Genomic DNA, 24861 nt, shown 5'->3' with positions numbered 1-24861 from the left:
GGTAAGTTCTAGTAGTTATAATATTCAATACCTGGTAAGTTCTAATAGTTATAATATTTAATGGCTGATAAGTTCTAGTAGTTATAATATTCAATGCCTGGTAAGTTCTAGTAGCTATAATATTCAATGCCTGGTAAGTTCGAATAGTTATAATATTCAATGCCTGGTAGGTTATAATAGTTATAATATTTCATGCCTGGTAAGTTCTAGTAGTTATAATATTCAATGCCTGGTAAGTTCTAGTAGTTATAATATTCCATGCTTGGTAAGTTCTAGTAGTTATAATATTCAATGCCTGGTAAGTTCTAGTAGGTATAATATTCAATGCCTGGTAGGTTATAATAGTTATAATATTCAATGCCTGGTAAGTTGTAATAATTATAATATTCCATGCCTGGTAAGTAGAGACTCTTTTTCATTTTCTAGTTTGACAATCTTCTGTTCGAGTTCTCGGTGGAGTTTTGTATGCCTGGTAAGTAGAGACTCTTTTTCATTTTCTAGTTTGGCAATCTTCTGCTCTAGTTCTCGGTGGCGTTTTGTATGTTCCCCTAGAGTAGACATCAGTCCGTCCCTCTGCAGAGTGACATTAGTTATCTCCGTCTTCTGTTGATCAAATTTAATCTGCATGTCGGACGCCATTCCCCCATCTGCAATGTCTTGCACATTTGCCTGTCTCCTAAATTTCTTGTCTTCTTTTTCTATCTTCCTGAGTATTAAATTAATTAGATAAGAAATTTTTTATTGTACATGTATAATACAATTAGAAACGAATAACTTTAATGTACGTGTATAATACAATTAGATACGAATAACTTTATTGTACGTGTATAATACAATTAGATACGAATAACTTTATTGTACGTGTATAATACAGTTAGATAAGAATAACTTTAGTGTACGTGTATAATACAATTAGATAGGAATAACTTTATTGTACGTGTATAATACAATTAGAAAAGAATAACTGTAATGTACGTGTATAATACAATTAGATAGGAATAACTGTAATGTACGTGTATAATACAATTAGATAGGAATAACTTATTGTACGTGTATAATGCACATTTAATAAATACACGTGACTTGTGAAGTGTCGCATTTCATACCCTCATTTATTTTCAAAATTAGTTTATTATACTAGTATTTATATTCCACTTTCATTTCTGTCGGAATTCCCAGTCGTTAAAATAGACTAACCATTAAATCTCGGGATTCATACGCGCATTGTTTACAACTGCAGCACATTTCTAGATAAAATGGCTATCATTTCAATTTATAAAGATGTAAAACTTATACGGTACCAATTTTGATGCACCAGATACGCATTTCGACAAATAATGTCTCTTCAGTGATGCTCAAGCCGAAAAATTGGAAATCCGAAATAACAATAAACTTGTAAGAACTAAAAGGAAAAACAGAGTGCCAAAGACTGGAGTCAAATTCATCTAAGGATCATATAGCTACATGTATGCAAGAGGGATATGAAAAATATCAAAGTCATAAACTTTTGAAATGAAATTATACCAAAATGAATGTTACACAGAGTATAGTATTACTATTGTTTTAGTGATATGTAATTTTATTCACTTGCTACAAAAAAATTAAACCTCTCTGTTTTTAATTCTTTCTGTACAAAATGTGAATAAATATGCAAAATATGTAAAACTAGCAACATTACAAACTGAATAAAGTTGATGAAATGATTAGTGTTTAATTGGGTATTTGTTTTCAGAGCTTTCCCGTATAGATACTCTCATAAATAATTTCAACTTTTTCACACATTGAGAAAGAAAATGCCCTAGGTGCATCATGTTGGTAAAGAAGTATCAATGAATACTCTGCAGTAAAGAAACTTTCAAACATGTCTGTATTTTCCCCAAAACTGAAAAAAAATTGGAACTCTTCAAAGGAGGTAGAAAAAGTTGTTGCTAGCAATTGAACTGATGATGTCATACATGTACTAGGTAGAACTGCGCTACAGGTACGTGTAGTCACCCTCTACTTACTTTTCTTTGGGATATCGTTTTCTCGTTTTTTCAGCATACTCCTCGATTTCATATATCTGTAGAAGTGCCTCTTTTATGTTGTCGTGAATACTACCATAAAACTTTGCACTAGACTGCATAACGCTGTTTTTTCCAGTGAATTTCTTGTAGCAGCTTTGGAGGGTCTCAAACAAGGAATCTATTTCTTGCAATCTATTTAGAAAACATACACAAGAGAAAATATACCAATTTACTGTGCATTCACGAAATCCAAACTTTGCGTTCGTTCTCCTCTAACAAATATGTTATTATTGGTTAATTTTGTTCTTACAGATTTAGAATGTCTGTCCTCATTACACTTATAAAGAATAATTTACATTTTCCTCGCAATCTAATTAAAATTAGATGTTTGATCCGCTCGCGTACTCGCATACATAACATCTAACAACATCCCATGGAGGGTCACGTCAGAGGTCAAATTCAATTGATCAATGAAATCACATCTGGCAAACTCTTTAAATGCTCGTCGAAGGGAATAAGTCTAGAGTGGTTCCGAATGTAAAAAAAGAAAAACGTGATCCGAACCAAGACAATGGCGGTGCGCATTACGCCTGTCAAATGCTATTCGCTTGGAAACATTTTTGTTGTGTGCGGGTTTTCGTTTGTTACAAAGTTTGTAGATGAATTAGGCAGCATAAAAGTTCAAAAGTGTTTGGATAAAAAATTAAGATTAACACGTGAAAGATTGGAAACGTTACTGAACGGGTGTGATGTGAAGAAAGAGACTTGTTTTCCTGGTGACGCGGGTGTATGTCAGAAATGTTTTCGGGCCATGGACAGGGTGCGCAAATTGGAAAAAGAGGCGATGGAGGCAAGGGAGAGATTTACAAGTAACATACGATCAACCATGTCAAGGTTAGTGTATAATAAGGAGAGTTATTGCTTAAATGTCACATGATGTGAAGCCTGAACACCGGTATCAACAGCTGATCAATGTTAAGATCAGATGTAGCAAGAAGCAGCAAGAAATAAGGATTTCTGGGATTCTTAGTTGTACCAGTAAATAAAAGCTCTATACTCTAGTAGGAGTACCTACAGGAAAATGAATGTACCGTCGCGTCATTTATTTTGGTGTACTGTAGTTATTCAAGATGGATGAACTGAAATCCTGTAAAAAAAAAATATTGATAAATTAGTGTATATTTATTGGTGTTTTTATTCTGTGTTTCCGCGAATCCCATGGACTCAACATTTATTACCTGCAACTCAGATTGAAAAATATATGAAATTTATATATACTAGATAAATTTAATTGGTACATTTTGGTAAGATATGTTTCTAAAGAGAATTGTCCACATACATACAAAAAATGCTGTAATGAAAATTACCTTATTTCTTTTCATATCTAGCTTGAATTTCATGATCAATGGAAGTATCTTATCATAAGTATATATACTCATATTCTATATATACTCATTTCATGTTATGGGTCATGTTAAACCTATAAAACTTATGAAAACTTTGCAGATATAGTGTTACTGTGCCCTCACCATCAAAAACAGTCATTAAGAAAAGAGAAATTAGAAGTCCAGGAGTTTTGGGAATTGGGAAACGCTCGAAAGCCTCAGAGGAGACAGAGACATCTACTATGTTAGTACCGATTCGAAGAGTGACACCTCAAAAACTAAATCCTCTTGCCCCCTTTATCGTAGGCAGCATCACAGGATCATAACCACCCCTGTTGCTTGGAGAAGAATCCTGGAAGAAACCTTTACAGGTACATTAACTCATATGAAAGATAATGTTTAGTCAATCATTAAAAAAATATTGACAGTACATGTATGTGTATGTTTTTGGTATGCTGTTAAGGTATTTGCAATTTTTGTGTATGTTAACAGGTCCCAGACACTGGATACAGTGTTGTCTCTATTGCACCAAAGACAGAGAGACCAGGTATGTTTACATTTATACCAAAGTCTTAAAATGTATCAAGAATGATAATTAGACTTTTAAGGCTTAAAATCATGAAAGGTATTGATTGGTCTTTTGCATTTTAATACATATATATGTACGTCATTGTGACAGATACAGTTCCAAAATCTTCAAGGAGATCCTTATTCAGTGACAAAGAGAGCAAACCAAAATCAGACAAATGCTCTTTTGATGGAAAAGTAGAGGTGCAATGTTAAAATTGTTGAAAATTGTTAATTTTGTTTTCCTTTTTCTTTTGATTTGTTTCAACGTTTGTTTTGAATTTTCTGTTCCAGTGATTTTTTTAAGGCCCATTTTGGGTCAGAATTTCGGCCCTCTCCCCTCCTAAAAATTGCCAATTCTTTCCCAATTTAGCTTACATTTTTCCCAATAATAAAATTGTGAAAGGAAAACGTATTTGAAAAAAATAAACATTCTATATGTGAAACTTAACAAAGAGTTATGGGAATGATGATTTGGATAGAATAGTTGAAAATTTTAGAAGGTTAAAGAAAATTAGATTAGTAAAATAAAGATAATATAATGTTTGATATGATTTTAAAACTTATTTACGATAAAATTGAATTTGACTGAAATGTCGACAATTTTTCCCAGTTTGAAAGCCACAGGACCCTTGTAAAAAATGTAGAAAAATCACTGTGTTCATCGATTGTAGTCTCTGTTCACAGGGTACATTTCAAGTTCCTTGAGATTTAGATACATATATGAAATTTATAGGTTTCAGAAAATTCATATGTTAAAAAGATATCTCCAACACTACAATTTGTTTGAGGTTTGGATTTATCAGTAATTACCCCAAACTGTAGGTCTGTTGTGCATGCTTAGCTATAGAATTGTAAATGACTAACCAATTCATTTATCTTTGAGTTGATTTTAACACTATGTTTCTCTGCCAATGTGGGGTTTTTCTTAGCTTACTTGAAACAAAAGGTCAAGTAAGTTTTTCTGATAACTTTTTGTCTGTTTGTCCATCTGTTGACTATTAAGCTCAGCTGAAAGCTCAAGTGAGATTTTCTGATAATACATTGAGTCCAACAAGACCATCTGCATATTGCAGTTTCTTCAAATCATGAGGGAGGGGGCTCCATTTTGACATTAAATATATATAACATTTAACAATTTCCGTATCAAAGACCACTGGCCATGATTAGTGATAGTATGTATGCAGTTCTTTGTACAGATTCATATATGACTAGGGTTCGCAACTGAAGAAGCACTGGGTCTGGAAAGATAAAACTTTGTGAAAATTTCCTGATATAGTGTAGGTTCAAGGTCGTTCAAATCATGGGGTAAAATATGGAATCAAAGTTTTAATGGAAGTAGAATTGATATAAGTGCATCTGCACTTGATTTTGATCTCAACTATTCAAATGATATGTGTAATCATTTTCTTATGTTTTTGAAATAAATATAGTTTAAAATAAAGTTTTACAAGGGGAGGGGGGGGGGTAGAGAGGTCCAACGTGTTCTCAAGAATTTGACATTAAGTGCTTAAGCAGTAATTTTCTATCAAATAAGTCTAAAACTATATAGATTTGTTGCTGTTAACAACATTGAGATCAAACACTAAATCGTTAAATATATTTCTTTGTAACATATTAGATATACGCACATGTCTGTATAATTTGTAGGTAATGCATTTTTAGGTAATATCTTTTATGTTTTAAATGCTAGGTTGTACTGCACTATCCAAGTGGGAGAAAGTCGTCAATCATCAAAGAGGACACCCACCAACAGATATGCAAAGCTATAGCAAGAGGAGGAAATACAGAAACTGTCATAGTTGACATTCTGCGGAAGTCTAGTCCATTGGAATTGGTACGCGGCTCTCAAAAGATTGTGCAGGAGGAATGTAAAGCAATTTGTAAGAGGGGATCGGGCAGTCTTCTACAAAAGAAAAGCAATGCAGATTTTTCAGTTTCCGGTGGGAAAATTTACACAAACAACTTGAAACAATGTGCCCAGCACTACTGTCAATCATTACAGCTACCGTTTCAGACATGCCACCTGTTATTGGAAGCAAACCATTTCTCCATGCCCTACAAACTGTCGGTATTGCACTACATGGAAGAAGCCAAGAGATGACAGTTTTGCAGTACATGAATGGATTTCTGCTAAATCATGGTGGATGTACACAGTGGGTAAATTTTCATTTTGTTTATGCAAAATATATGTAATATTTATTTCCTGTAAACATAACTCTTTATTAGAATTAATGTGGCATTCCAATCTGTACAGTAAAACTTGATATTGAGAATATTTAAATCTTAATTTTAGGACATTGAACGACTGTCACATATAGGGTTGACTGTCCACCCATTGACTTTGAAGAGAAAACTTTGTGACTGGCAAAAAATACTGGACAAAGAAATTTTAGAAATCCGTGATTCTTGGGTTGAAGGAGGAAATGTAAAATACCAAATAATTGGGGACAACTGGGACAAAAACATCCTTCCATCGTATAGAACGTCTGACAGGAAAACTCTCTCTCTTCATCTCTTTCACGTTTATGCCATCCTGGACAGAGTAATTCCAATTGAACACAGCTCCCACAGTCCTCCTTCCCATGAAATTGAAATTTCAACTTTTCTTCCATCCATTGAAGACCAACAGAAACTAATGAAGGAACTAACATTTCTCTTCTCCACTTCTGTCATTGAAAATCATCCCAACTTGCAGAAAGAATATGGAAAAATTTATCCAAAACATTTAGAGCATAAATATTCCTACTGTGCAGGAAACAAAACTAAACAAGTAAGTCATGAGTTTTCTTCTATTTCTAATTCTTCATTTTACTGAAATTTATAATTATTGTTGAAAGGTGTGTACCATGTACTTTATGTAATAGTATATATTATCTTTGATTAATTAGAGAATATTATCATTGATTAATTACAGAATTTTGCATATGATCTTAAATTATTTTTTTATTCAGTACCCACTTGGTCTTTTCGACTGCAATGAAAATAAGACACCAGAATTGATACGTCTTTTGAAGACCTTGTCTACATATGTTCCTTGCAGGGATGGACAAGTTGTGGACTCTGTATTTTTTGGAGGTTTGTTTTCTCATATGGATTTAGGGGTGTGTGTGGGATCTCTAATTTATAATACATTATACCAAAGAGATGTAATAGTGTGCACATGTGTGTAATGCAAGTGTTGATCTTCATTTTGGCAAAATAGTAATTTAAAATTCCAATATATGCAGTCTGTGAAAAATGTTTGGGCAATCGTCAATTTCTAGAATCATGATATCCAATAAACAATTCAAGTGTGAATTAATTATTTTTTTATTATTAGACGATAGGTTAACTGATGAACGGGTGCAAGCAGCCCAAAAGGCCATGAATAATGCTGAAAGACAGCTTCAAAGACTTCAAGGCTTTGTCTCAAAAATTGAAGACTTTCACAGATTGATGAATTTCCTAGAGGTATCATTGATGAAAATGCATGTTTTTCTGATTTACAATATGTAAAGAAACTTCCTGATATATGTGCAAAGAGTTCTGACCTGAAATTTCTTATCAGTAGCTAACATGCACAAATCCATATCCTTATATAAATTTTGTGTTTGTACTTGAAATATTTGAGATTAGTGCTTTGGTACTAACTTCTTTATGATTTGATTGCAATATTAATATGTAATTGTAGGCCATACACAAGCTCACTTATTCAACCAATAGTGCTATGGACCGAGGCACAGTATACTATTACAGGTATGTATACTTTTATAAGAAACTTATATTTTGTGTGTACTTCATTTATTTAACGGTTTTGTAAATTTTGAATAGTATGTAAAAACTTCTTGTGTATGAATTGCAGAAATTTCCTGAACATGCGAAATGCCAAAGGGCACGTGTATAATGCATACCGAGCATACAAGATGTTGTATTATGTGATCCTGGATGCAATCTGTTTGCTGCTTTTTCTACATCACATGGGTGTTTCAGACATTGACCAAGAAATAGATCTGCCGTCCAACTTTGCAGTATTGTCAAACAGAGAAAAGATAGAGTACATTGATTCAGTGAGTGAAAACATTTTGAGGAAACATTTCTTTGACAACACTAATGACATATTCCAAAATGTTCGAGATATTGTGTGTGATCCACAGCATCCTGAAAACTATTGGACATCAACACGAGAGGAAGGGAGATTTAAGTGCCACCACTGTGATAAAACCTATGCGCATGTTGCAAACTCATGAACAAAAAATCCATGATGTTCATATTGCCAAACCATCGAAAAAACCAAAAAATAAAAACCAAGACCAAATGCAGGATTACCTGATGATGCTTTTCAAACTTGTAATTTTGCACAAGAATTTGGATACTTCTGTGGACATGGGGGATGGCGAGAGGGCTGTGCGATCCGCAAAATATGAACTACCTGTATACCATCTCACTAACAAAGTGAAATACGCTATTGGTTCTATTCATTTAACATCTCTAACATCTGGCATTCTCTGTGATAATCAAAAGGAACGCCTAATTGCCAATCGCTTTGTCAATTGCAAGGAGGAAAGAACAACAATGTTTCCTTAGATGAATACCTTGAGATGTTGAATAGAGATAGTAAAATTGCCTGCTCTGGTCACAAAACAAAGGAAAGTATCCTTGCTCACTCAAAGGCATATCCTCATTTAATAAACTTAGTCGGCCATTTTGACAGCATTACTGAGATCAGAAAGAGAAAGGGCTTCCATCACATTCCCAGTTACAAGAGTGATGTATTAAAGGTGTTCAAAGATTTACAGGAAGCAAATGTGATGACCCTCATTCCAAAGCGTACATTTAAGTGTCAAGGTTTCACAGTGGATAGGAACCCCTTCCAGAATTCATTTGTTGGATTATCAACTGTGATACACCGACATAAGCCAAGACAACCTTTCATGCGACTAAGAGATCCACATGTTTAAATTGAAAACTGATATGACACAGTGCTAAGTTTGTGCATGTTATCAGTTCTTTTGTATGGCAACTTTCTGTTTATTCCTTTCAATGCTAAGTTCAATCACCCTGTTGTACATCATTTATCGTATAGAAACAAAGTCGTAACAAACTTACAGAATCAGTGAAGAACAATTCATTAAAACCAAACCTTGTCGCAAATTTCCTCTTATAGGGGAATAAATAGCACGTCACACTAAGCATGAATTTGTTTTTAAGCATGTTTTACTGTATAGTACATTTTTTAATGTGATCATTGATTAGTGTAAAGATAATTAGCCATTGTAACAGTAAACAATTTAGTTTTCCTTTGATGCATGTTTAAGTATAGCAGGCTTATCGATGCACACGCTAGTATCATACACCGGGACTTAATATTTAATGGTTCTGTAACTTATCTCAATTCGTAAGAGTATTTTGATCGCTTGTCAAGCACAGATATAACACGGTTTTGCTTTAATAAATGTGATACATCACAGTGCAGACAGCAGAGATTGTGCAGATGTGACCAGTTAACTTGTACAACATATTGCAAAAGTTATTTAAGCTAAAATAAATGGTTCAAGTGTCATTGTTACTTTATGTGATTTAATATGTCAGTGGTGAATCTCAATAGAGACAAAAAGATAGTGCTTGGAGTAACATGTAGATTATAATGAAGAAATTTGATGTCAAAAGAAACTGAATATCTTATGTGCACTTATTTTAGTATATTAAACACTTCGCGCAGTCGGAGCTGATGCACTAGTATTTTGCATGTTCATGATTTCTTCTGTGTAATTAAAATATAATGGTTGATCCACTTGTATACACATATATGCAAGCAGATCTAACATTTACTTTTAAGGAGGTATGCTACACCAGAGAAATTTGATATTGATGAAAAAAGGGGGATATATGTACAATATTTTGAAATTGAAAACTTTCAAATTTCATTTTGCAGTTTTAGTTGAAAGCAATCTTGAGAAAAATTTAGAACCCCTGCTGGACTAGAACATGCGATCTACAGTTCAGCAGTCAATGTGATAACCTACTGAGCTACTCAGCTAGGCGAGAAAGTTTTAAATGAATTGACAAAAATTGCTGATATTTATATTTTCATCCAAGTTTTAAAAGAAAGTCAGCCATTATGATGATGTAGAGTACCTCCTTAATTAAATATATATTTTTTGGGAAAACAAGTTCTCATAATTCAATAACAAAGAATATATTCGACATAAACATTTGGTGAACTCTAGGCTGTTAGAATGGCTCATGATTCTGTAATAATTGGTGTCCATTAAATTAGTGATGCAAACATTCATGTAGTTGAAAAAACAAGATAGACTTTATTACCTTTAAATTTTATGCATTTTTATTCTACAGTTCAGTTGTATATAAACTAGATATCATGGTGATTGGAAATATCACAACAGCCAAAATAAAATATGTGTGTTTCCGGTTTACCGACCCTAACAACATTTTCTCTACCAACCCTCAAGATTTTATCGATATATTTATATATATATAATTTTCAAACTGGAAATATTTTGCTTTTTGTGTTCAAGTTTTCTGATCTACATTTTGACAACTATTGATCGTCAAAGTATTTGAAAAGTAATTGTATTTGTATATAGACATGGAAGCATATCAAAAACCAAGATTTTGAATTAAATGTTTTAACTACTTACCCTACATAATTTTGGGGGTAGTAAAGTAGGAAACACACATATAATTTATTTTGGTATAACTTCAGATTTTATTACTCTATCAAATCATGTATTTCTTCATCAAAAGAATCATAATACTCTGTCTCGTCACTATCACTGTCTGGCGCAGAGTACACATTAGCAAAATTGAACATTTTTTCGATGGGCAGTAGTTCACATTTATTGCAAGAACATTTTGCTGCACAATTATCGCAACAAGTGTGATGTCCCAAAATATTTTCTCTAATTTCTTGTATTCCCTTGTCATTCAAAAAGTTTTCTAGAAGACATAGTCTACGACATTCCTTTGTCACAAGAATTTTCTTGACAGATTCATCTGCTAATCGTTGGTGATACGACTTGTAAACAATTAACGCAACCGATGGCATGTTGTCTCTTCCTACTCTTCCAATTTCCTGTATAAGATCAGAGCAGTTTGATTGAGCTCCAAATAAAACCACACTGTGGAATCCTTTGTCATCTATTCCCATGCCTAAAGCACTTGTAGAAATCAGGATACGAAGAGAACTGTTAAAGTCTTTCAGTTCATTAACAATGTACTCTTTCTTAAGATCTTCTGTTTCTGAGTGGTATAATTCAATATTTCGGACACTTGATGGCACTTCTTCGATTAAGTAATTGTAAACTTTTGCTGCATCATTAATTGAGGTACAGTAAATTATTACCCGTGGAAATTTCTCTTGTAATTCTTGAAGTGGATCAATTATCCAAAACATAGACTTCTCTATATTGGTTGATACCTTAGTCACTGATACTTTGATGTTTGGTTTGTCAGGGAGAAATTATGATTTCCACTGTTCCATCACCCAGATGTAGACACTTTTTAACACGTCTAGCAATTTTCTTCGTGCATGTTGCAGACAAGGCCAACAAATTTGCATCTGGAAACATGGACCTTAGCTCCCCAACGTGTCCAAACCATTTCCTAAAAGCCTCTTTGCCATTTTCACTTTGACCCCTGTTAAAGCAAATATATGAAGAAAAAATTAAGTTTTAAGGCAACTTTCAGTTGACAATCTTATTTAATTTTATTGTAACATCATTTCTTTATAATTTAAACCTTTTTGGGTCACCTTTACAACTCATTTTGCCCTTCTCCAGCCATAATGATAACAAATAATATGCCTGACTCGAGAATGGTTTTTTTCCCCTACATCATGTGTACATAAGTCAAGTCTTAAAACAATGGCAAGTTTACTGGTAACAGAAAATGCTTAGCAAATAATATATAATAAATGTCAACACAGAAGGGAAACTAAATATGATCATTAAATTAATTGATGCAGAGGGGTGGAGGGAGACAATATTCTGAAATTCCACAAATATCAAGAAAAGGGTAGAATTTAGTGTACTAAGTACATAGATTGATCCAACATTAGGGGGGATGCTTCAAGACAAATTTAATTTTAATGGTACAAATCAATCAAGAATTATTGGTCTTTATAGTGTACATCACCTTTACTAGTCATTTACAACTAGACTTTAAAACAAAAATGAATTTACCATGTTGCTATTGTATGAAACTCGTCAATAACAATAGTAGTGACATCAAGATTACGCATAGATTCTCTCCATTCTATGTCGCCAACTAATGCCTCTGGGGAGCCATGCACTATGTCTACTGTTCCTTCCAGTATTTTTCTGTCGCTTTCATCACTGAACCCTTCAAAGATATATTTTAATTTTTATAATATACCTGTTCTAATTGATTTCACATGTGCAAATACAATCAGGTTCAACACAATCTGTATAGATTTAGTTATAAAGCTGTATGGCTAACAAAAACTACTTGAAACAGCTTGATTTAGCTATTTCATATCTTTTATCAGATGGATTTGTAAGAGCATAGAAAATAAATTTTACTGAGTGAAAATATTTCATCATTGTACTCCACAAAACACATTGTGAAAAATACTTCAACTATGTATAAAGATGTTCCAAAATTATTATGCAACTTTAGGGCTATGCCATTGGATTTTAGAAGTTCAGTTAATACTAGCTTAATCAAGCCATTGCAAATAGTTTTGAAAAGCTATGAAAATTGCAGGATATAAGACATGGGGTGAATAACATTCGGGCACATTAACCTGATAAATAATACATGTTAAACTATGATACGAGAATCTTTAAGTTTAAGTTTTCTTTTTTAAAAACATGAGATCGAATATTCAATGTCAGTTAATTTACACAATATGATTCCCACAACGCTTAAGTTATAAATCACCTATTCAACTGATTTCGATTTCGCAATATTCAAAACAATAGTAAACACACTAACCTTTATATGCAGCTGTCATATCTGAAATTTCCTGTAAACGTGCCACTTGGTCCTGCATCAGGGAAATCAATGGGCAACACACAATTATTTTCCCAATATTGCTGCCCATCTCTCTCTGGACAGGGATTAACATTTGGAAGGGCAGGGATTTTCCAAATCCAGTCGGGAGGACCGCCATACAGTCTACCCGGTCTAACAGACACTGTAACACCTGTCGCTGTTCGCGTTTTAAACTTTGGATATTAAATTTTTTCAGCACGTTTTCAATCGCCTCGCTTGTACTGTCTTTCGCCGCCATTTTCCTTCAACAACCAAACGTAATTTGTACAACTGATTCTCATTGGTCACAAAAGGTTCTTCCGTCTTCGCAATGATTGGTCGATATTTTTACATAAATTTGACCTCTGACGTGACCCTCCATGGGATGTTGTTAGATGTTATGTATGCGAGTACGCGAGCGGATCAAACATCTAATTCTAATTAGATTGTTTTCCTCGGATTGTATAACTCACTCTGTTTTCTAAATACAACTCACTCTGTTTTCTAAATATAACTCACTCTGTTATCTAAATATAACTCACTCTGTTATCTAAATATAACTCACTCTGTTATCTAAATATAACTCACTCTGTAATCTAAATATAACTCACTCTGTTATCTAAATATAACTCACTTTGTTATCTAAATATAACTCACTCTGTAATCTAAATATAACTCACTCTGTTATCTAAATATAACTCACTCTGTTATCTAAATATAACCCACTCTGTTATCTAAATATAACTCACTCTGTTATCTAAATATAACTCACTCTGTTATCTAAATATAACTTACTCTGTTATCTAAATATAACTCACTCTGTAATCTAAATATAACTCACTCTTTTATCTCATCCGTTTGAACTTCTTTATGTTCCACATTCCCTCTATCTGAGCGAACCCAGTTATCTTGACTTTGCTCACCATCATTTTCACACCGAGTGGAAATATTCTTCAACATCTGTTGTTCATCTCTCGTTAGTTTGGTTTTACAGTGTTTGCAGAGAATTAATTCACCTTCATTTGACGAATTACATGCAGTGACGCTGGGGATTTGTGACGTAGAATTCGTGATTTCAGTTTGTTTATGACGCACACGTTGTTGCGTGTGTGCGGTCACGGTGTCTGGAGCTGAAGTCTTGAGTAACCCATGGTTCGGTCTCTCCGGTGAACACGGATCGTTATCACTGACGGAAAATGTCACAAAATGTTCTTTGTCTACTACCGTAAAATTATCTTCCGGATTGGCAGCTTTGTCGTCTGGTGCAATGCTATCGTCGAATTTTTTGTAATGTCCGTCAAGGTGGTCGATTCCTTTAATTGTGCCACTCGAGACCTCCTTCTTTTTAGTTTTGAAAAGGTTTGCCATAGTTCATAATATTTCTATAAGGTTAAAAGCGCAATGAGAAAATTTACATTTAAGTCTACTTTCACTTTTACAACGTTCAATGACATGTCTCGTAAATCCGTTATATATGAAATTAACAATTAACATTAATCGCCCCTGGATTATTCAGAGGACTAATGATACTTAAACACCTTCCAAACCTTATACAGTATGATATTTATACACATCAATACAAATATAAGTTATAGCAATCAAATAAAAAACAAACCTGTCGGCTCTCTTTTCCCAAGCATGTCGTTGATTAAGATGTAATCTGTCTTAACGTTTATCTTGGATTATGTAAATACAAGTATCTCTATTCCACGGGACCAGGTACTATAGATATTGTATCACCTAAAAGGTATGTGCAGATACTATTTATATTCGATATTAAACATGGATTTAAACTTCCTATATCAAAACAGGTTAATCACTGTTCTATATTTAAACAGCTGAACAGTTTCAGATAGGGTTACCAAATTTACCCAAACAAAATGGAATCTTTACCCGGGCTATTATAGCGAGTTAGAGTGGTCAAAGACAGATGTGAACACATTTCAAAAACCCATTCAAACTGAAAACTGGGATGTTCCGGATCTGCTTAGTGTTTACTTTGCCATTTTGGGATGTTGGCGAATTCAAACTCCGTTCATTATTGTATTTGTTTGTCCCAGCCCAATACCATGGTTCCGTCTTTATGTCATTTGAAACAGATTTTGTACATACATCATGTCTTACATTCTTGGTCTAGATTTAATCATGGTGTTGGTTAATTGAATGATTGAATATTGTTTAACGTCCCACTCGAGAATATTTCATTCATGGAGACGTCACCATTGCCGGTGAAGGGCTGCAAAATTTAGGCCTATGCTCGGCGTTTATGGCCATTGAGCAGGGAGGGATCTTTATCGTGCCACACCTGCTGTGACAGGGACTTATGTTTTTGCGGTCTCATTCGAAGGAGCGCCTCATTTAGTCGCCTCTTACGACAAGCAAGAGGGTACTGAGGACCTATTCTAACCCGGTGTTGGTATGTTCACTGACCTTGCCAAGTCTTCCTTTAGACATGCATGAATTAACCTCATCTTCATTTTAGGATCACCACTGATGTCTTTCTTTGAATGTCGTTTTATGTTCCAATCAAGATTTTCCCCCCACTCACTTAGAGACTGTGAGCGAAGTAATACAAAATGTATTGTTCTCAAAATTGAAAACTCATCGGAGAAAAAACTTTTTGCAAGATATTTCCCTGCTAGTCTGGTAGAGGGGTAGCTGAAATCTTTTACACAAATAATTTTGGAATTTCTTTTCTAGATACATTGACCTTAATTGGTATACATCCAAGGAATCATACCTATAAGTGCTGTAAATTTAAAAAGGAAATGTTACTTAGATCTTTACACAGTCTGAAACAAAAACCACGTAAAGGAACGTACGAACGGACAATACCAGCTAATAGGCAAGAATTCAAGTCAGAGCGTCAGTTCTAAAGGCTTCAAGAAATTACGATTAAAATAATGCGAAAGAATTCCATAAATTGTTGGATAAAAAGTTTTAAAATGTACAGATCACCTTCAGTAACAACGATTTTTACCAGTATTTTTAACATTTAGTTTTGAATAACGAGGAATTGGTTGAAACTGTAATATCCAACACCCCCGCAGCTTGCCATTTATCAAATGAGGCGATATACTATTACCTATATTGTAAAGGTTGTTTAATGATATATTTCCTCCGAGGCCTGGACTGTATTGCTGCAGCATTTAAAGACGATAATATCAATTAATTATTAATGATACTAGTGATTATAGAGGCAGTTCGTTGGTGAGTTGCTTCAGAAATTATTTTATAAAAATACATTAATAAATAGAATTTAAAATGGGAAGAATAATGTAGTATATTAACCAATGCTCACTTCAGTTTTAGGGCGGGACTTTATACTATATACGAGTATGCAATATTTGTTGTATGATCACTTATTAACAAAGTCCTTTGTAGTAAAAAGAGGTTGTATTGCTGTTCCATCGACTTTAAGATGGGTTTTAATTCAATTGGCGTATCTCGGCTATGGTATAAGATATTCAATGAAGGTGTATAATGGAAGTTGTTCAACATCATTAAATCAATATACAATAATTCTAAAAGTTGTGTGATATACGACGGAATTGTGAGTGATTATTTATGTAATGACACAGGTTTAATGCAAGGCCAAACGCGATCAACGATTTTGATTTCTTTATATGTTCATGATTTTGAGATGAGCTTTATTAAGGAACATTGCTCGCGTATAGATATTCACTTGATATTTATTCCTTTTAATGCATGCAGATGACATTGTTGTTATAACAGAAACTACTGAAAGTTTACAAAATTGTTAAACGCCCTACTAGCACTAAAGAGTGGAGGCTAAATGTTAATGAATATGTATTTTCATGAATGGGGTGATTAGAGAAGACGTGGTTTTATGGTAATGTACCTTTATAGATATAATCATCGGATTTACATTTGTAATTATCTTGGGTCACTGGTTAATTGCAATGCCAAATTCCGCAAAATACAGAAAAAGACACATCCCGCGGAACACAGGAGAAAAGCGTTATTTTCCATTACTAATCATTTGAAGAAAAACCCCATTTATTTCATACATAAACACAATTTTACATCTCTGATACATGTCAACACTGTTTTATCATACGGTTATGAAATATGTGGTTTTTACAAAGTCCCAGATGTTGAAGAAGTGCATATAAGCTTTTGTGAAAAGATTTAGGTATAATTGATGAAACCTGTATTGTTAATTATATTGCGAACTTTTTAGAGTTCGTTTAGCGATCCAAATGACACACTTAGAATATTGTAAGTATTGGATTAAGTTCAAACAATTGAATAACTGAATCTGAAAAAGCATGCTATAAAAAATAACGAGTTTCCTGTAATTATGGTTTGATCTTATCCTAGGATTTAGCAAATGTCTCAAATGTAATAAAACATACCAGACAATCGAACATGTGAATAATGTCTACAAAAAAAAAAAGACATTTCAAATGCATCAAAAAGTTTTTCATATCAGCTAGCATTTGATAGATAACGTTTGTTTACAATTTTATTTGATAACAAGTATTGCCTCTATTCATAAATCTTCTATCTCTTGCTTCAGAACCCCATCTCATAAATTGTTGTTGAGGTTGAATGGCACAATGATATAAATAGAGAACACCGGCTGTGTACTGTTTGTTATCTAAATGATGCAGATGACAAAATCACTTTCATTCAAAATGTCCTTTATATGATAATTTGATATGTAAATATTAAGTAACACACAATACCCAGTGTCAAAATGTATACCACGGAACGGATTAATTTGGGGGGGGGGGGGGGGGGGAGATACAGTTTGCACCAAAATTACTAAACACTCATATGATGTGATATTATTCAATTTAAAATGTACATTTTTATAACATCTCTCTCTCTCTCTCTTTCTTTCTCTCTCTCTCTTCGCGGATTATAAAGCGTAAACTGACCCAAACCAGGTTATATTCATATGATATGCCCCATAATTAAAGTCGTTCCTTAAACATATATATATAATTTGATTCTTTTTTATTCTAGTCTCTGAATGGTCAAATTCAAATTGAGGAACCCAGGTTATTTTTGTATAACCTGGTTAAGTATGGGGACACACCCCCTTGACAACCAATATAGTCGGAACTATTTTATCCCTCTCTAAATTTACATCTCAGCACTGTTTTGGGCCTTCTATGGAATAGAAAGTCAACATGTACAATAAGATACTTCGGTATAACATACAAATTTTTTCTCGCTGTCAAACAAGACCTATAGAGTCTAGCCTACTTTTACGCAAATCACTGTTGTAAATCATCTTTCTCTGTATGATGATCGAATAATAAATTAAAACAAAGATATTATATTCGAATTAATGGTTTACCAAGTAAACATTGCCATATTAATTTTGAAATACATTTCTCATTGGGAAAGGGGGGGGGGGTTGCTTCATTGCTCGATCCGCCTTTCAACAAAGCAAATCATACGTCACATTTTACATGGTACACTGTATGTCAGATGACGCCAGGCACATTGACATGTGGATCGCGATTAGTTACTTCTCCTTTGAGTCCATTCATTAGTTTCTAACGAAAGTAGAATACTAATGAATAACACACTGAGTGGAATTAGCAACGACACGCTGCAACTACTTAATACTGGGCAATTTAAATGTACAAATACATAATTGTATATCATATACACTGTATCATAAAGTTGGATTAAATAAATTTATTTAAGGTAGTACTCTACATCGTCATAATGGCTGACTTCCTTTAAAAACATGAATGAAAAAATCGATATCAGCAATATTTGATTTTTCCTGTTCCATTTAATTACCTAGCCGAGTAGCTCAGTAGGTTAGAATACCGACTGCTGAACTGTAGGTTGCAGGTTAGAGTCCAGCAGGGGTTTTAAAAAAAATTTCAGATTACCCTCTACTAAAATTGTATTTTATTTTTTTTTGACAAAATGAAGTAAATTTGAAAATTTTCAACTTCAAAATATTGTACATATCCTCCACTTTTCACCTACATCAAATTTCTCTGGTGTAGCATACATCCTAAAGAATGCATTTCATAAAATTTAAACTCATGTGCTTAGCTGCCCGTGTCGTCCTAAACTGGTATTTAACACCTATGCATTCCCATATAAAGCCTTGCTATGAAACCAGTTCTAAAGAAACACGTGACTCAAACAGGTATTCGAATGAAAACCTTGTAATTCCGAGCAAGTAATTCATTATTACACCAAGTAGAAATTGATTTCTGTCTAATTCGTACCTCAAACGAAAGAAATCACATTTTCCTGTTATCAGCAATACCGTTGCATGCAAGTGTAAGTTTTCATGTAGTAGAAATTCATAGAGTTAAAAGGCGCAAATTATTGTATTTTCATATATTTGAAGACATATTTTGGGTAGGCCTAACAATGTGATTTCCCGATTTTCTCAATCTTCGGAGTTTCAGAGCGACTTCAAAGTCGATCTTCAAAGGGTAGGAAAATACGCATTACATGCATAGCCTACACATATTTTCTGTCATGACAAACTTAAAACTTCACCTTCAATAACTGCGTTTAGTCGTTTACAATATTTTAACAAATAGGCCCAGTAGAAAGCTCTAAGATGGCTGTTTTCACACCTATCTATCTAGACATACTTCGTCATGATTGCTAAGCGAATCATTGCGCGACTCAGTTCACTTGCATTTTTCAGAATTTAGGTACGTTTTGATAGACGAAGATTAGTAACTTTATCCTTTGCATTAAATTATATTTAATTCTGGGGCATATTAGTATACGAGGATAACCTTGTTTGTTCACTTTACGCTTCGTGTAATATGTCCCAGAATTAAAGTCAAATCTTATATATAAGTGTCAAACAAGGTCATAATTTTTTTTTATCAATGACCAACGACCCGAATAACCTGCCCCTGACAAGTCATACTTGAATTATATTTACCACTATACAAAAAGCAACAAAAACTGTACATGTCTTGATTGATGTGTTGATATATTTCTTACTCAAGAAATAAACATTATTAAAATACATAAGAGTATGAACTGTAACGCTTCACGCCGACGTAAATCATACAATGCGTTTGCGCCACAATTTACACCCCCATGCATTATCAAAAATGAAGTTCGTGTCTTATATCTATATCATAATTCTATTTTCGTCGAAATTCCCATCTATTAAAATAGACGTACTACAATATATAATTATCTATATTCTTACGCCATTGGTTGTAATGGCAAGGCATTCATGAGGAAATGGCTATCATTGTAAGTTTTAAAGATATCAAATACAATAACATTGGTTATGTAAAAAAAATGTTAGATGGTGGAGATCACAGGCGATACCTGTATATCAGATAGTACAAGCGTTCACCACGTCAGTGAAATACCTGTATATCAGGTAGTGCAGCATGCATATTCATAAATATGCATGTTTTATGTAAATTGGGTTTGATTTAAACTAAATTGTAATATATTCACCTTTTCATGTTTTTTTATGTGCACAGAAAGTGAAAATAATGAACAGTGATCAATCTCATAGATACTATAAAGAATACAAAATTGAGTGTACCACAGAAACCAGAAAAGTGGGATCGGATGTCTAGAAGGCGTACGTATCATCTGTTGACGGATAGCACCCTTATATCTTGATCAGGTAAACGCAATAATCCACAGTCAAACGTAAACAACGGCCTAGCAATTAGTATGTAACACGTCAGACAGCATTCGACGTCAGAACAATACGATTCAATTATGTTTAAAAGATACAGTAACAATACCAATACGATATCAGATCTAATTTGAAATGATAACAGTATCAAAATGTTCCACTATTAATGTGAGCAATTTGTTATCATTATTGTGCTACATCGGTTCATTTTAATCAGCAATACACCGGTTTACAGTCAAATCACGTGATATCCAACAAGTTGGCTGCAGTACGCCTTTACGATATACTGTTCCATTTTCATATATCACTGCAGGCCATACAACATATTCTACAATACTTCCAGCTCTGGTATAGCAACTGAAAAGCAGTTTGTTGACTTGCTCTCCTGCCATTGCATCAAAGTGGAGCAGAAGGGGCGGATCTTGCACGTTCATCAGCCATGACAATTCAGCGCACCGGTTCACATACTTCCTCATCTGATCATCCATGCCATCTATACCAATCTTTTGATCTATGTGCTGAAAAAATACAAGTTGAAGAGCACAAAGCTACAAAATATCACTGTTTCAAAGAAATTTGAGATCTCCATATAAGAAAATTTATCTGGTAACTCTGCTCATCAAAGTCATATCAACTAATTCCATAACAAATGACAATAAATTATATTACCTTTTTGATAAATATGTATATTTCCATGGCATTATCTTTCTGAAAATTTTTCATTGATTTTCCTAAGGACTGCGATATGAACTGTAAAACACGAAATGACAAAAATGCTTGATAAAGATCCGCCTCTCCATGAAATAATACACGTAGATGAAATGATGCTTTTCTTTGACATGTTTCCTCCATTGTTTAATATCATACCATGCAGGCACTTACTTTGCCATTGTCATCTACACCTAGTTCAGAGAATGATATGCTTGTGAGAAATTGTGTCCGTTGCTCCTTTGCTAAACGTTGACACGTTCCAAAAACATCCTTACAGAAAAAGAGAAAGAAAATACTGAAGACTATACAAATCGTGAACAACAAACTGCGAGTATACATCGATTCATTATTTGTATACCTGTTTATGCAAAAATAGAAAGGAGACTTCTTCATGATTGAATAAATGCGTATTGAATAACTGTTTTCACTTATAAATGTCTTTACCGCCGTAAAATGGATGAGATATTGCCAAAATGGCGTAAAACCGCAATCAATCAATATAAATGTATTTGTGTGTAATACAAGTAATTACTATTATATGATTAAATAAATCATAACGAGATTGGATTCCTCATTCTTTCTACTCTAAGTGTCACCTTTAAAGTACTTGTTAGCCGATTGATAGCTTCTCTTTCAGCTACATTCCTCTTCAGTAGTTCTTCCAATGCGTCTGTCCATTCATTATCGTACAATTCTCCGAACGCTTCCGCCAATTTCATTGGTCTTTTGGTGTCCGACAGATCCTGTATGTTGGGGTTGTTGTCGACCACTCTAAGACCCGCCATTTCACTCAATCTAAATGGCGATAAAGAATTAAAATTTATTTATGCATTTTCCGTAGAAATGCCTACAACTTCATGTTCGCATTGCATGTTTAATCAATATAAGCACGTTTGTCATGCCATATGTTCTTTGCAGTTGGTTACCTTGTAAGGAGGCCTTCTTTTTGTAATTCTAGTGTTGAAACCTTTTCTTTCAGGCGCCCTTCTTCCGTCTTAAACGTTTGTATTTGTCGATCCAGTTGTTCCACTAGGAATTGGAGTTTTTCGTTCTTGCTTATCTCTTTGCTGACAGCTTCTTCTTCAATTCGAGCTTCATGATACGCTTTATATTTCTCTATAGAGCTTAAATATATGAAACATATCAATGAGAAGATAGAGTACTGATTGATTCTTTTTATTGAAACCCTTTCGGAGACCCTTTAAAATGCATTTACTACTGAATTCAAAAGTGCTTACCTTTGTAATGATTCAAGCAAATCGAACACATCTTCCGTTTTTTCTTTGATTTGTGTAGGTTGCATTCCAGTCACGATCTCTCCCGTCGTATAAGGACAGTTGAGTACCATCACCCATTGCTCACATTCGTTTCGTTCGTCTGGGGAATAATCCTGAATTTTCCCCTTAATCTGAATAAGTTTCTCATGCAATGTTTCTATCATGCTCTCAAAAAATTTCTTTGCATCGCCATCAACGAAAACCCTATTAATACAAGATATGTTTGTGAATCGCTATGCCCTCGGTGGCAACAAAAAATAATCAAGAAGATCAAAAATATTGGTACCAGTTCATCACAGTTTATTCAACGCATTGTAAAAATAGAAAACAGACATCAATATCGAACTAGAAAACCCCCACATCATTTTAGTCGTCATTTTGTATGAATAAACGTTTTGTTAAAACTATTTTGTTAAGAACTCATTCTTCCGTACGACGGGTGTGACTGGTCAACAGGGGATACATATTATTCCTAGGCACCTGACCCTACCTCTGGTATTTCCAGGGGGTCCGTGTTTGTTCTACCCTTAAATTTGTACTCTTTATAGGAATTACGGTATTGATCGCAGTTCGTTATCTTTACTTGTTCATATCAAAGCGAATCTCATAAAGATATCAGAGGACCATAAAACTTGCGATAAAACACAATCAATCTACAACACAATACGTTTTCTCATGTTGAGCAATTTATATCAAGCAAAGTAGTATTGTCAGATTGTTTAGGGCGGGTACTCTATGATCAAAGTGAAAGTACAGTCTATACAAACATCAGCAATGTGATCATTATTACGTGTAATATACAGTTTATCATATTGATTAGCAAGACTTATACATGAATACGAACTATTTTCTATAATTACAAATCTTCATATAACACTTAAAAGCCAGTCACACTTGTGACCCTATCCGGAAGTAATCATTGATAAAGGTAACGATTTCGTCCCATTAATTGAAATGATTTATCAATATCATACATGAAAAAGACAAAAGTGTCGAAATAAATGTAATATATACCAACCAATCTTCGTCCATTTTTAAAATTAGGTGATGTTTCTAACAACTGCACAGTCGTTACAAATCTTCAATGGACACCAGTGTTTATGTTTGTCTAGTCACGTGACAGAATACTACGATAACACCCGATGTCACAGTTTAAAGGTATGTACTGGATATCAAATTTATCGTTCTGAAATGAAGTGGAGTTTCAGTCCTGATTTCAGCTAAGTGAATTAAGTCAATGTTGCACAATTTCTAATTATAAAATTCAAAGGTTAAATGGATTTATTTTAAACAAAATAGCATGTAAATTAGTTGTTTTATTCCTTGTCATCTACATACAGACATTTTCTCAGATCTTGTGAACATCTGAATTCATTTTCTATTATGTATTTATCTAGGGAGACGACAAAACAAAATTAGCACATCAATATAACATAGAACTTTAATTATTTTTTATATACAGTAGACTATGTGTAATCCCATTGTGAATTTAGAAGAATAGTTTACTAACCTGTAACTGGAACTCCCAACAGAAAGAGACGATCACAGACTTTAAACTGTATCTAAGGCGTGTGCAGATGGTATAAGAATAGTGTGTTCAGATTTAGCACACGGAAGTTCTACTTGATCTTAAAATGAAATCTAGTTCAGCTTCTGTGTTGTCAAACTAGCGTTATAATGCTTATCCCAAATTTAACAAGGAAGAGAAAACTATCATTTTGGCTATACCAACTGTAACAAGGAAAGACATATTCTCTTGAGTTTTTCAGAGAAAAAAAATAACCAAATCAACCAGTGCAGTATAAAAGTAACAAGTAGTCATTGATTCATTTCTTATTATAGGCACTGATCTTGTTTACTAGGGAAAATCGTCAGTCATCTTACGTTACTTCAGGTGCTATATGAATAGGAATTTGCAGTATCTAACAAGATCATGCATATCATTCCGTTTCCAGAGCATTCTCAAATTGAAAGAAAGAGATTGCCTTACATGTAACATACAATCAAATATTCACATTTTAAAGTGTCTTTGTTCGTGACAAGATTATATTTTAAAAAACAACAACATTGTAATGCTATATAGCACCACATTTAATACTTACTATAAAAGCCGGGTTATAAAGAAATGTCATATTATTCATCAAAGAACTAAGTTCGTTTGGTATCGTATTTGGCCCCCTGAATTATTCAAAAATGAAGTACATGTTGAATCAAACTTCTACATTGCAAAATACTGACGGAGATACACTTGTCTCAAAATAAAACGAAACTTTGAAAATGTG

General features: G+C 33.7%; 2 protein-coding genes and 1 pseudogene across 2 annotated transcripts in view; 1 reads left to right on the top strand and 2 right to left on the bottom strand.

The window, feature by feature from the left end:
• Nucleotides 1-24229, bottom strand: part of LOC125681057 (uncharacterized) — a 30950-nt gene extending 6721 nt beyond the window's left edge. Inside the window, exons 1-6 of the mRNA XM_056156131.1 lie at nt 24090-24229; nt 23594-23765; nt 14571-14695; nt 13797-14337; nt 2007-2198; nt 395-706 (exon numbers count right to left, since the gene is read on the bottom strand). Coding sequence (XP_056012106.1) covers nt 395-706; nt 2007-2198; nt 13797-14323 — 1031 coding nt within the window. The 5' untranslated portion in view covers nt 14324-14337; nt 14571-14695; nt 23594-23765; nt 24090-24229. The remainder of the gene's footprint in view (nt 1-394; nt 707-2006; nt 2199-13796; nt 14338-14570; nt 14696-23593; nt 23766-24089) is intronic.
• Nucleotides 2388-3741, top strand: LOC130052087 (uncharacterized). The gene is made up of 2 exons (XM_056156133.1): nt 2388-2900; nt 3513-3741. Exons 1-2 carry the CDS (start codon nt 2578-2580, stop codon nt 3715-3717), a joined length of 528 nt encoding a protein of 175 aa, XP_056012108.1. The 5' UTR covers nt 2388-2577; the 3' UTR covers nt 3718-3741.
• LOC125681054 (bifunctional 3'-5' exonuclease/ATP-dependent helicase WRN-like) lies at nt 10235-13774 on the bottom strand (annotated as a pseudogene).
• Nucleotides 24230-24861: the final 632 nt, after the last annotated feature.

This window comes from Ostrea edulis, chromosome 2 (genome assembly GCF_947568905.1).
Source record: "Ostrea edulis chromosome 2, xbOstEdul1.1, whole genome shotgun sequence".
NCBI classification, from domain to species: domain Eukaryota; kingdom Metazoa; phylum Mollusca; class Bivalvia; order Ostreida; family Ostreidae; genus Ostrea; species Ostrea edulis.
This window is presented reverse-complemented; position numbering and strand designations above follow the sequence as displayed.

Coding starts and splice junctions, on each gene's coding strand:
- LOC130052087 (XM_056156133.1), top strand. CDS start 2,578: ATGGCGGTGCGCATTACGCCTGTCAAATGCTATTCGCTTGGAAACATT. Junction 2,901..3,512: donor ATACGATCAACCATGTCAAG/GTTAGTGTATAA, acceptor AAAACTTTGCAG/ATATAGTGTTACTGTGCCCT.